The sequence below is a fragment of the Oncorhynchus keta genome, unplaced genomic scaffold (genome assembly GCF_023373465.1).
Source record: "Oncorhynchus keta strain PuntledgeMale-10-30-2019 unplaced genomic scaffold, Oket_V2 Un_contig_4274_pilon_pilon, whole genome shotgun sequence".
NCBI classification, from domain to species: Eukaryota; Metazoa; Chordata; class Actinopteri; order Salmoniformes; family Salmonidae; genus Oncorhynchus; species Oncorhynchus keta.
The window spans coordinates 300,655-314,207 of NW_026287684.1; the positions used below are offsets into that span (position 1 = coordinate 300,655).

Here is a 13,553-nt window from a genome sequence, read left to right on the forward strand (position 1 = left end):
TACAACAGGTCAGTACCCCCTTAACAAATGTTTTATCCATTGCACTACACAGCCCTTTTGTTTCCCAGCATGGATCCTCCATCCTACTCTTACTATTTCACATTCACCATATTAAATCCTTTGTTGAACTCTTTCAGTTTATCACACCATCCCACACTCACACAACTCTCACACCGGGGCTAAACCCCTGTTCAGTTAATTAGTCAATCACACAATACTCACATCCACATTCACTCAGTACTATTCCCAAACACATTCAGTAATCTCCCTTATTACTCCTTATGCATCTTCAACGATTGTCTTGTTGTTATTTCCTATGCATACATATGTATCTTCAACGGTTCTCTTGCCGCTACTTCCTATACATATAAAATAGCACCTCGTGCTCAATAACACCTTGTGCTATTATCATTGATTCTCAGACCTTTAGACACGTCCCATAAATGCCTAAAGACAATTGTCAGTGGGGCTTTTCCTTCCCTCACTCTAGCCTTCTCCTAAGACTAGTTATAGCGTTCTCTTAAGACTTTTGGGCTCCTGAGTGGCACAGCGGTCTAAGACACTGCATCTCAGTACTAGAGGCGTCACCACAGATCCTGGTTCAATTCCAGGCTGTATCACAACCGGCCGTGATTGGGAGTCCCATAGGGTGGTGCACAATTGGCCCAGCCTCTTCCGGGTTAAGGTTTGACTGGGGTAGGCTGGCATTGTAACTAAGAATTTGTTATTAACTGACTTGTCTTGTTAAAAAATAAAAAGACGATGTTACCTTTCTTCATTTTTATGTTTGGTTTTATTGTTGTATTTTTTTTTCTTCTTCAACACATTCATTTAAATTGACTTGTGAAATCAGTTCAGTTGTCCTTCTAGGTTTCGTAGATGTTGTGTTTCCTCCCAGACGCGTCCCACAGTGGAGGTCTGTTACGGGTGGGTCCTCACCCTCTTTTAGTGAGACGGGAATTTCCCGTTACACCTTCCCAAGAATGTGCCACCGGTGTTCCCTCTCAGACCTTCACCGAAGGATCACGTCGAGGAGATCAAACATCCTGTTCATGACGCCAGGATTGTCATGGAAATTCACCACTAAGGACTCAAACTCAATGTAAACAAATCAATCTTTATTATAATGGCCAGAGAGGTTCACAAAATCAATCCAAGCTTGATGAAAACTCTGAATAGGGTGTTCCATTTCAGTCCTCTTATACTGCTACACAAACAAGTCATATAAGCATGATTTACATGATTCATTATTTATCATTCATGTTGTTTGCTGCACGTGACTGACTGACACCTCATGAGGCTTCTTCTCTTAAAGCTGGGACCTTGAAACTGAGATACTGATTTTGGTTCCCAAAACAATGTTCTGGGCGTACTGCCAATTGGTCTGAAGAGGACTGTATCACAGTCACCTGGAGGGATGTGTATAATTCATTGCTATCTCTTCAGACAACAACATTTTCCCTCAAGTCCAATATCTTGAAAACTTGACTGCTGACATGCAAAACATTTTGGAACTGTATCAACAGTGGACTAGTGAAAAAAAATACTGAAAGATACATTTTTTGAGCGGATTCTCCCTTTAAGAATTTCATAATTTAACCACCAAGGCAAAGGACTTCACAAGGAAATAGTTAAACAGTATAACGATTACAGTGTATGGACTTTGTATGGATTTTGACAGTAGCCTACAGCAAAGGTACATTTAGAAGAATATAATATATTTTATATGGACTTGTAAACATTGGCCACGTGAGTTGAAATCTAAGCAGGGCATTATCCCAAGCGGAACAGATAGCGTTCCTCTTTCAGGGGGGAAGATTTAGCATCTAGCACCGACCGATCATGGCGGCCCTTGGCAGTCGTGGAAATCGTCTTGACAATTCTCCTAACAGACAATTAAAATCTGTTTTAGCAACTCCAGAGAAAGTTCGTGAACTTCTCAACGCAGGTGTGTTGTCGGATGAAAACAGATCAACTGGGTACGTTTTTGGAGAATTAACGAATGCAATTTTTTAGGGACCTAACGTTAACTAGTTAGCTAGTTTGCTAGCTAGCTTACTGTGGCTGGCTAGCTAACTAGATACCCAGTTACGGATCTAGTTTCCACATGTTGCATTAAATTAGCAAGCAAGATGCACACTTTATCGAGAGTTTTTTTTTAATGCCTTTCTTACTCGACAGCTAATTTGTGTTTTTTTATTATTTTACAATATTGTCTAGCCATTATAGCTGGCTATGTTACGTACACGGTCAATCATATATGCAATGTAAACAATAGTCACAAATGATCAAGACATTTAATTGCAGTATTGTTTTCATAGTAGCTGCTGCATGCGCCACTGTAGTAACATACAATGTCTTCGCGTATGAACTTGGTTATGTTTTTTTAATACCATATTTGATTGCTCACATGGGTCCACATGTGTGTTTATAAATTAGGGTTTGTAACTATCAAATTACTGGAGTGGCTTATGTCATAACCCTCGAAGTACCAGCATGAGGTGAAAGTGGCATCCATATTGGTCAGGGAGAAATCCAAACCAGTGTAATTGGAATGAACTGCAGTAGAGGCATAGTCCTAATTTTACTTACGCAGGAAAATAAAAGTAAGGTATGTGTTACATCAGAAATTGTGTAATTGTTCTCAACCTAAAATATTGTCACATCATGTAATAGTTTATACAGGTTTTATACCAATGTTCTGTATAAATGTCCTCTAAAATATATGTAAACAGACCATAAATATCTAATTGTTTGTTTTCTTGGAAAGATGTGAGTGCTATGTTATGATACAATATCAGTGCTTGTTGCATTTAAAACTTGTCTAAGTCCTATCATCAACGATGTCAGCCAGTGTCTGGCTGTGGATTGACTGCATTGTTTGAATGGAATGTTGGCATATTGGCAGTTAATTAAAACAATTTATGGTATCATACCTCTAAAACTATCTGGCTAGCTTGCTAACAAACGTACAGTGCAGATAAACACATTATGAAAGGGATGATCAACAAGGGGCTATATTTTCTACTGAAAATAATAAAGGATGTGGAAGGTGTGTTTAACGATGTGCTAGCGGAGTGGCATTATTTTCCAGAGAACGCATACAGCCCCGAGTTGATTATCCCTTATTTACCATGGCTATAATTAACACATTTGCCACTAGACATGTGTTAATCATCCACTGAAGTAGCTAGCAAGTTTACTAGATAGCTACAATAGTTTCCGTGGTAACCAATGTGAGAGAAATTACGTATTTACCTGATTTGTTTAATACTAATAGTTAACAACTATATGCTTAACAAATAGTGAGAGATATTCATGACTAATGCTGTGCTTCTGTAGAGGGTTGGCTCCTCTCTTACACATTCACTCCCCTCAGCTGGTTTAGGTGTGTAGTCAAGGACGTTCTTTGAGACTACGGGATAGAGAGAACTTGAGGGACAGAATAACCTGTTAGCTTTGCTTCTGAGTAACTTGGTCACACAGCATAAGACAAGAGTGACCACAGTTCTTGAGTCTATCCTTTTCTTTTACTATCTTCCAAGGGCACAGCTGTGTGGAGATATGAAGAGAACAGAGGCTAGCTTGAACTGAAAGGAGAAACGTAACTGCTGTTATCACTTGTTTGTGCTCTATGATCTCACACTACCAATACACATAGGCACAAGAGGATAATAAGGTAGCTTATGATGCCCCGGGCTGCTGGGGATGGGTGGAACCAACCATGACTAAGCAGTTTTGGGGTTTCTATATAAACCCCTTGCATTTGTGTATTATTCGGACTCTTCTGGGTGGTCGTTGACCAGCTCCATTATTGCAAAAATGAATCGATATTAAGGTATAATTGTTTGAAGAAATAACAGTCTCTCCTAATTGGTTAGAATTTCCACGACACGAAACAGACAGACTTTCTAGTTTAGCTAACCAAACCATCAGTCCTAGCTTGCTATTATGAAAATCAAATTCAACAATACCAATACTGTTTTCAAGTTGACTTTTGCTTTCAAAAGCAGCTCAAACAAAACATGTAAACATGACCTATGGCCATTGAATTCTACCATACAAATATACTGTACATTATAAGGAAATAATGCCGTTTAAGCCAATTAGAAACAAGTTTTCAATGATGCCATGGTATAATTAAGCAATAAGGCATGAGGGGGTATGGTAAACGAAGCAAAAAAAGGAGCGTCCTCTTACTGTCAACTGAGTTTATTTTCAGCAAACTTAACATGTGTAAATATTTGCATAGACATAACAACTGACAAACTAGACAAGTTCCACAGACATGTGACTAACATAAATGAATGTGTCCCTGAACAAAGGGGGTCCAAATCAAAAGAAATAGTCTGTATCTGGTGTGGCCACCAGCTGCATTAAGTACTGCAGTGCATCTCCTCCTCATGGACTGGACCAGATTTGCCAGTTCTTGCTGTGAGATGTTACCCCACTCTTCCACCAAGGCACCTGCAAGTTGGGGGGAATGGCTCTAGCCCTCACCTTCCGATCCAACAGGTCCCAGACGTGCTCAATGGGATTGAGATCCGGGCTCTTCACTGGCCATGGCAGAACACTGACATTCCTGTCTTGCAGGAAATCATGCACAGAACAAGCAGTATGGCTGGTGGCATTGTCATGCTGGAGGGTCATGTTTGGATGAGCCTGCAGGAAGGGTACCACATGAGGGAGGAGGATGTCTTCCCTGTAATGCACAGCGTTGAGACTGCATGCAATGACAACAAGCTCACACCGCCCCAGACCATGACGGACCCTCCACCTTCAAATCGATCCCTCTCCAGAGTACAGGCCTCAGTGTAACGCTCATTCCTTTGACGATAAACACGAATCCGACCATCACCCCTGGTGAGACAAAACGCGACTCGTCAGTGAAGAGCACCTTTTTCCGGTCCTGCGATGGTGGGTTTGTGCCCATAGGCGACGTTGTTGCTGGTGATGTCAGGTGAGAACCTGCCTTTACAACAGGCCTACAAGCCCCCAGTCCAGCCTCTCTCAGCCTATTGGGAACAGTCTGAGCACTGATGGAGGGATTCTGCATTCCTGGTGTAACTCGGGCAGTTGTTGTTGCCATCCTGTACTTGTCCCGTAGGTGTGATGTTCGGATGTACCGATCCTGTGCAGGTGTTGTTACACGTGGTCTGCCACTGCGAGGACCATCAGCTGTCTGTCCTGTCTCTCTGTAGCGCTGTCTTAGGTGTCTCACAGTACGGACATTGCAATGTATTGCCCTGGCCACATCTGCAGTCCTCATGTCTCCTTGCAGCATGCCTAAGGCACGTTCACGATCAGGGAACCTGGGCATCTTTCTTTTTCTGTTTTTCAGAGTCAATAGAAAGGCCTCTTTAGTGTCCTAAATGTTCATAGCTGTCACTTTAATTGCCTACCGTCTCTAAGCTGTTTGTGTCTTAACGACCGTTCCACAGGTGCATGTTCATTAATTGTTTATGGTTCATTGAACAAGCATGGGAAACAGTGTTTAAACCTTTTACAAAGACGATCTGTGAAGTTATTTGGATATTTATGAATTATATTTGAAAGACCGGTTCCTGAAAAGGGGACATTTCTTTTTTTACTGAGTTTATATGGCCAATATACCATGGCTAAGGGCTGTTCTTACGTACAACGATACGCGGAGCGCTAGGACACAGCCCTTAGCCATGGTATATTGGCCATATATCACAACCCCAAAATAAATGTTTTGTCATTCCCATGGTATTTACCACGGCTTTCAGCCAATCAGCATTCAGGGCTCGAACCACCCAGTTTATAATTTACACTATGTTATGACAGTATTTACAAAACCATGGTTGACCTTTATCCATCATAAGAAGGTCCATGACCATTTTAGTATTCTAATTCCTAATTCTATGGTTGGTACACTGTGTACATGAGATGTTGCCAACTTGTGAGCGTGCACGACACAGAATATCATACGGAACATTTTTAAAGTACCCTATACGAATTGTTGTATTTGATGAATGTTTGTTTAGCCCTATAACTTATAGCTAATGCAAATTCCTTCTGTGAAATGTGTTTTCTTCTTGTGAATTTCAGTGTTCAGGGGGAGCTGGATAAGGTGGCACCAAACGGCAACAGTCAAGTTCCTTGTGAAGCGTCTAACAAAGAAGCCTTTTTCACAAGAGTGGAGTCCTACTCTATATCCTTTCTGCATCCACGCTGCGACATTACATGTTATACTGCCAAAGAGTTGTGTGAATAACCTTTTGAGTAGTACTGTTTTAAAAATTTTTTATTTCACCTTTATTTAACCAGGTAGGCTAGTTGAGAACATGTTCTCATTTGCAACTGCGACCTGGCCAAGATAAAGCATAGCAGTGTGAACAGACAACACAGAGTTACACATGGAGTAAACAATTAACAAGTCAATAACACAGTAGAAAAAAAATAGTCTATATACATTGTGTGCAAAAGGCATGAGGAGGTAGACAAATATTTACAATATTGCAGATTAACACTGGAGTGATAAATTATCAGATGATCATGTACAGGTAGAGGTTTTGGTGTGCAAAAGAGCATAAAATAAAATAAATAAAAACAGTATGGGGATGAGGTAGGTAAAAATGGGTGGGCTATTTACCGATAGACTATGTACAGCGGCAGCGATCGGTTAGCTGCTCAGATAGCAGATGTTTGAAGTTGGTGAGGGAGATAAAAGTCTCCAACTTCAGCAAATTTTGCAATTCGTTCCAGTCACAGGCAGCAGAGAACTGGAATGAAAGGCGGCCAAATGAGGTGTTGGCTTTAGGGATGATCGGTGAGATACACCTGCTGGAGCGCGTGTTACGGGTGGGTGTTGCCATCGTGACCAGTGAACTGAGATAAGGCGGAGCTTTACCTAGCATGGACTTGTAGATGACCTGGAGCCAGTGGGTCTGGCGACGAATATGTAGCGAGGGCCAGCCTACTAGAGCATACAGGTCGCAGTGGTGGGTAGTATAAGGTGCTTTAGTGACAAAATGGATAGCACTGTGATAAACTGCATCCAGTTTGCTGAGTAGAGTGTTGGAAGCAATTTTGTAGATGACATCGCCGAAGTCGAGGATTGGTAGGATAGTTTTACTAGGGTAAGTTTGGCGGCGTGAGTGAAGGAGGCTTTGTTGCGGAATAGAAAGCCGACTCTTGATTTGATTTTCGATTGGAGATGTTTGATATGAGTCTGGAAGGAGAGTTTACAGAAAGCCAGACACCTAGGTACTTATAGATGTCCACATATTCAAGGTCGGAACCATCCAGGGTGGTGATGCTGGTCAGGCGTGCGGGTGCAGGCAGCGAACGGTTGAAAAGCATGCATTTGGTTTTACTAGCGTTTAAGAGCAGTTGGAGGCCACGGAAGGAGTGTTGTATGGCATTGAAGCTCGTTTGGAGGTTAGATAGCACAGTGTCCAAGAACGGGCCGGAAGTATATAGAATGGTGTCGTCTGCGTAGAGGTGGATCAGGGAATCGCCCGCAGCAAGAGCAACATCATTGATATATACAGAGAAAAGAGTCGGTCCGAGAATTGAACCCTGTGGCACCCCCATAGAGACTGCCAGAGGACCGGATAGCATGCCCTCCGATTTGACACACTGAACTCTGTCTGCAAAGTAATTGGTGAACCAGGCAAGGCAGTCATCCGAAAAACCGAGGCTACTGAGTCTGCCGATAAGAATATGGTGATTGACAGAGTCGAAAGCCTTGTCAAGGTCGATGAAGACGGCTGCACAGTACTGTCTTTTATGGATGGTGGTTATGATATCGTTTAGTACCTTGAGCGTGGCTGAGGTGCACCCGTGACCGGCTCGGAAACCAGATTGCACAGCGGAGAAGGTACGGTGGGATTCGAGATGGTCAGTAACCTGTTTGTTGACTTGGCTTTCGAAGACCTTAGATAGGCAGGGCAGGATTGATATAAGTCTGTAACAGTTTGGGTCCAGGGTGTCTCCCCCTTTGATGAGGGGGATGACTGCGGCAGCTTTCCAATCCTTGGGGATCTCAGACGATATGAAAGAGAGGTTGAACAGGCTGGTAATAGGGGTTGCGACAATGGCGGCGGATAGTTTCAGAAAAGAGGGTCGAGATTGTCACGCCCAGCTGATTTTTACGGGTCCAGGTTTTGCAGCTCTTTCAGAACATCTGCTATCTGGATTTGGGTAAAGGAGAACCTGGAGAGGCTTGGGCGAGTAGCTGCGGGGGGGAGCTGTTTGCCGAGGTTGGAGTAGCCAGGCGGAAGGCATGGCCAGCCGTTGAGAAATGCTTGTTGAAGTTTTCGATAATCATGGGTTTATCGTGGTGACCGTGTTACCTTGCCTCAGTTACCTAGTGGGCAGCTGGGAGGAGGTGCTCTTGTTCTCCATGGACTTCACAGTGTCCCAGAACTTTTTGGAGTCGGAGCTACAGGATGCAAACTTCTGCCTGAAGAAGCTGGCCATGGCTTTCCTGACTGACTGCGTGTATTGGTTCCTGACTTCCCTGAACAGTTGCATATCGCGGGACTATTCAATGCTATTGCAGCCCGCCACAGGATGTTTTTGTGCTGGTCGAGGGCAGTCAGGTCTGGAGTGAACCAAGGGCTATATCTGTTCTTGGTTCTGCATTTTTTGAACGGAGCATGCTTATCTAAAATGGTGAGGAAGTTACTTTTAAAGAATGACCAGGCATCCTCAACTGACGGGATGAGGTCAATGTCCTTCCAGGATACCCGGGCCAGGTCGATTAGAAAGGCCTGCTCACAGAAGTGTTTTAGGGAACGTTTGACAGTGATGAGGGGTGGTCATTTGACTGCGGCTCCGTAGCGGATACAGGCAATGAGGCAGTGATGGCTGAGATCTTGGTTGAAGACAGGGGAGGTGTATTTGTAGTTGTCCAGCACACCCTTTGTTGTCTTTTACACACTAATAACATTGCCTACATTCCCCTTTTCACATTTTTCATCAAGAAAATAACTTTTCACATTTATTTAATCATGATGCTCATTATGATAATATCTAGTGTGCTGTGTAAACTTCCTGTGTGAAAAAGTTTCCTTAGCGGGAGCACTGTCTGAGATGGGCAGGAAAGCCCCGGACTCTCTCCCCCCTGAAGTGTGCCAGCTATGGCTGGATCAACGTGGGCTGTGACATGTTGAAATGTTCAAGTTGCCAGGCTTTCCTCTGTGCATCACTACAACCAACCCTGGACTTCCAGAAATGTGAGCAGAGCAACTGGTTTCACACCCTCTGCTGAACTTTCAACCATTGTTGCAAAAGCCTTTGTTTTTGTTATTGTTTAAAACACAATGTTGTCATTAATTTGTAGCTAAATACTTGCCCCTACTTCTTTCCTCTCCATAGATGATTCCCGGATAGCAGAGATAACTAGACAACTAGAGACACAGCATGAGAAGTTTTGTCCATGGCCAGACTTTCCATGCCCAGGTAATGCAAAACTTGAATGAATTAATCCTCTTGTTGATTGGAGGTGGGTACATTTAGGCAATAAAAGGAAGAAATTGTATGGATGTACTGAAACAGGGAGGGACTACCTGGACTTGTCCAATAAGAAACAGTCATTTTTAACATTTCTGTACCTTACTGAACCTGACCGTGATGTTGTATTGCCGTTTTAGACCGGTTCTGGCTTGTCCCGGCGAACGAGCCATCAGTGCTGCTCAGTGCTTTCCTGCTGCGCTTTCACACCACCTGTCTCCTGGAGCAGCAGCTACCTGCCATGAAGCCAGAACAACTTAAAACCATGGTGAGGGAGGGGAGCCATTTTCCTACACAACAATGAATCACCTATAGAAAGACAGGCTCTGTCCAGATACTAGCCCCTTCCCCTTGTGGAGGTCTATCTATGAACCCTTGGTTTGGGAATGCAGTTCAGCTTTTTCCCCACATGGCTTCTTGCATTACGATCCATTATGCTTTGCACAAAGACAATCCCTCCCATCTCACCACTTTGTTTCCCTGCAGTCTTTGACGGAGGATGTGATTAGCACTCTACTGCAGTTGATTGAGGATGAACAGAAGAAGCAGGGCAGGTCCCCTCTGAAGTCCACCTCTGATGCCCTGGCTGTCCAGGTGGCTGCCTGCATCGTGGCCCTCTGTGGCTGGACTGGAAGGTTAGACAAGGCTCACAATCTCCTTTTTATTGACAAAAAAATGTAGAGATGAAACATTGTAACATTAGAAAAATACCAGGTCACTCTTACCAGATTGTGGCACTTACAAGCCTTTATTGAATTGGCATCTCCATGTAGGAAAGTTAAAACATTTTATTGTCTTAACTTTTAATTTTGGAAAGCAAAAAGCAGCTTAGCATATTAACTCAACTCTTTTTTCTTTTCTTTTTTTCCCCCTCTGTATTCATGTTATATTAATAGGTTTGTTTCCACCTTCTCCTCTTGCTGTTTTTGCAGCCCAGCTCTGCACGCCACGAGCCTACCCCTCCTCACCTGCTCCTTCTGCATGCGCAAAGTGGGTCTGTGGAACTTCCACCAGATGGAGGGAACGGGAAAAGAGGTAGAGGGAGACGTCCCAAAGTCCCCCACCACCCCGACGTCATCTACACCCCTGCCTGCACCCGAGGCCCAGGGGGACAGGAAGACTCCCACCTCGCCCTCACCTTCTCCTACTCCCTACCGCAGGGGGCTGCGGAGCCAGGACAAGACCAGAGGCTCAGAACAGGTAGGTCTCAGGCAAGGCAGGCCACTTGAACTGGACGAATAGGCTAAGGTGGGAGTTGGAAGTTTTAGCAAACCTGTTTCTCCAGTTTCTCGGTTCTTTGTAGCTTTCATAATGTTGTAACATGGACTCTCATACCTCTAGTCATGGATCTGTTTGTTAAAGTTGTTCTCTGTTGATTGTGTCTTGGCAGCCTGTGGGCAATCCGTCCCCCATGGTGGTCCGCACCCGCAGCAGGGACTCTCCCAGCCCCAGCGAGGAGCAGCTTGGCCCTCTGCCCAGGGGGAAGAGGCCCATGACCGGGGGCCGAGGCCAGGGGGAGGGGACAGGGAGTGAGGGGACTGCTTCGGGGGGCTCTAGCCCCCAACGCAACCCCAAACGCATGTGCCTCTCCTCAGCCAGTAGCCCTGTAAGTCTTTACTCTCTGTGTTTGCACCAGGTGTGTCTGGATTGTACAGACCTGGGTTGTGTGTGTGTGTGTACTCTGTAGAAGATATAATACAGACAAATCTATCGTCTATTTTAACACCACCCTTACCTAAAAATGTCTGCCTTGTTTTAACTGATCTTGGTCACTGGGTGCATGGGGGAGGGGAATGCATTTCAAGGTGAAGTTAAACTACTAAACTGACTCATGAGCAGCATCTAACTTCACCCTACTCCGGTGCATGCCACAAGCTATGCTACAGACGACCGTTTGACTTTCTCCATTCTCTTGTTTTCAGGAGGGCCCCCTGCATAGGAGTGTGTTTGACCCACTAGCCCAGCACAGAGACTGGTGCCCCTGGGTGAATGTAGGCAAGGAGAACACCCAGCCCACTGGTGGTGTACCCCTGCTGGGCCAAGACGGAGAGCACCAGCAGGGCTGGAAGGCCGCACTCACTCTCCTCCTCCCCATGAAGAAGCACTTCAGCCCAAACAAGGCAGCCAGTCCCCTACAGGTGAGAATCAAAAACCTGGATGTGGTAAAATGGTGGTCCTGTGTCTCACTTGGTTGAGCATGGCTCTAACAATTCCAGCATTGTGGGTTTGATTCCTGCTGGGAGCACCCATACAAAAATGTAAGCTTACAAGGATGTAAGTCACTCTGGACAAAAGCGTCTGCAAAAATGGCGTACTATTATGACAATGGAGAAATGTATATTGCATTGTTACAGTTTCAGCGTTTGGTCATACCTCTGCTATATGAGCAAGCTTCCATTTCTAACACTTCTGTTCCCTCTTTCCTCCAGGGTCCACATGACAAGTCTAAAAGAGTGTTTGCTATCTTCCGTCAGTGGCAGGTATCTTCCCCATCTCAGTAAGGTCTTCCTCTCCACCCCAGAGACAGGATCATCGTGACATTCTCCATTGATATTCTTCCCTGTGGTATGCTGTACTGTACTAGTTGCACTGACAGTGGTTTCATATCCGTGTGTTTCTCCCATCCGTTAAGTCAGGTTTACAATCATGGGGGCGGGGGGGGTGATATGAATTGAAGTACAGATGAGGATGGTTTTGCCAATGAACTTTGGAATGTTGCCCGGCTGCATGGTTCGAAAGCGATGACTTCTCCAGACATTGCCCACCAATGAAATTCTGTTCTGAATGCAGTTTTTTAAAAGTGGGTTGACTTTACACTAAACTTAGAACCCACAGAATGCAATGGCACACAGACACTGCCTGGTCTCAGACCTGCGCCTTGCCTCGTTTGTTTTACCTCCTATGAAGACCACATGTGCTCTTGTCCTGTCGTGTGTCTATGGCATATATGAGGGACAAGGACTCTGAAATCTACCCCGTGAGAAAGAGCCATCTGGCTTTTACACTGGAAAAAAAGTAAAGTGTATTATCTTCAAAGAGTATACTCTGTCAAGTAGAAGTGTAAACATTTATTTACATTTTTATCCTAAAAGCTGTGAGGAAGTCATTTTTTTCAGTGCTGTTTTTTTCCAGAGAGTATAAAGACGTAGATATAGGATTTCTAAACTTTAGGCGTACTAAATGTTTTTGCAATTTTGTTACACAAATACTTTTAGACACTTTGAAAAAGCTTTTTGGTTGTGTTAGTTTGCAAGTCTGAAGTGCTAAAGGGAGGGAGGGGGAAATCTTTTAATTGTAGATGTTAAACCAGGTAGAACAAATAATTTGCCGTAGAAGTCAGAGGATGTTTGGGGAGAACGTTGATTTAGTCTTTCATTCCATTTGCCTTTGTGGTTTTCTTAGCCAATGCAGTCCCTTCTACTGTGCATGTGCTTTTACTCTCCTAAGAGGATTTAATAAAATGTTCCTCTTTCTGCATGTTTATTTTTACTCTGCATTTTATCTTCATGTGTTCCCACAGCATATCCAATTTGTTGTGGAAGGATAAACTAATGACAAATTCAAATGCGGCTTCAGAAGAGAACATGTCGCTGGCACTGTTCCAGTAAATGTGGTCTTAATAAGTAGTTTGGAGAACGAAGCTTGGATCTGGGCCTGTATCCACATAGCATCTGAGTGCTGATCTAGGATCTGCCTGTATAATCTTGTCAGTTATGATCTAAAAAGCACAACTGATTCTAGACCAGCACTCCTACTCTATGCTTTGAGGATACAGGCTATGGTTTTGAGTGGCCCTTAGTCTTCTCACAGCAGCGTCTATGACCTACACAATAGCCCTAACTCTTCCCGGGCTGTCCTGTGGTTCCACACTGAGGTACTCAAGGTCAGCCCATTATCCATTACAGTGGCAGTGAAGAGTTTCATTTCAGGGTCCTCCCTGGTGGCCATTTTGTCTGCTCTCATTTAAAACCAGACAACATGTGCAGTTTTTTCCTTCACATCTTAGAATCAGTCAAGCTTAGTACTAGTAATGCTACTCAGGTTGAGGTGTAATATCTAGCCTATTAGTC

At 44.0% G+C, this 13,553-nt stretch overlaps 1 protein-coding gene across 2 annotated transcripts; it reads left to right on the forward strand.

The window, feature by feature from the left end:
• Positions 1-1,777: 1,777 nt before the first annotated feature.
• On the forward strand, positions 1,778-12,960 carry zc3hc1 (zinc finger, C3HC-type containing 1). 2 transcript variants are annotated; one of them, XM_052509257.1, is made up of 10 exons: positions 1,778-1,979; positions 6,073-6,175; positions 9,056-9,206; positions 9,349-9,432; positions 9,624-9,751; positions 9,970-10,118; positions 10,380-10,683; positions 10,874-11,089; positions 11,406-11,621; positions 11,913-12,960. In XM_052509257.1, exons 1-10 carry the CDS (start codon positions 1,843-1,845, stop codon positions 11,982-11,984), a joined length of 1,560 nt encoding a protein of 519 aa, XP_052365217.1. In that variant the 5' UTR covers positions 1,778-1,842; the 3' UTR covers positions 11,985-12,960. The 2 variants fall into 2 exon arrangements, with proteins under 2 accessions (XP_052365217.1, XP_052365218.1); XM_052509258.1 differs by having other exon boundaries at positions 1,781-1,979; positions 10,416-10,683.
• The last annotated feature ends 593 nt before the right edge of the window (positions 12,961-13,553 follow it).

Bases quoted from the DNA above. Each gene is read 5' to 3' on its own strand.
- zc3hc1 (XM_052509257.1), top strand. From the start codon at position 1,843: ATGGCGGCCCTTGGCAGTCGTGGAAATCGTCTTGACAATTCTCCTAAC. The intron at 1,980-6,072 runs GTACGTTTTTGG...TGTGAATTTCAG, and splicing joins GATGAAAACAGATCAACTGG to TGTTCAGGGGGAGCTGGATA. The intron at 9,207-9,348 runs GTGAGCAGAGCA...TCCTCTCCATAG, and splicing joins AACCCTGGACTTCCAGAAAT to ATGATTCCCGGATAGCAGAG.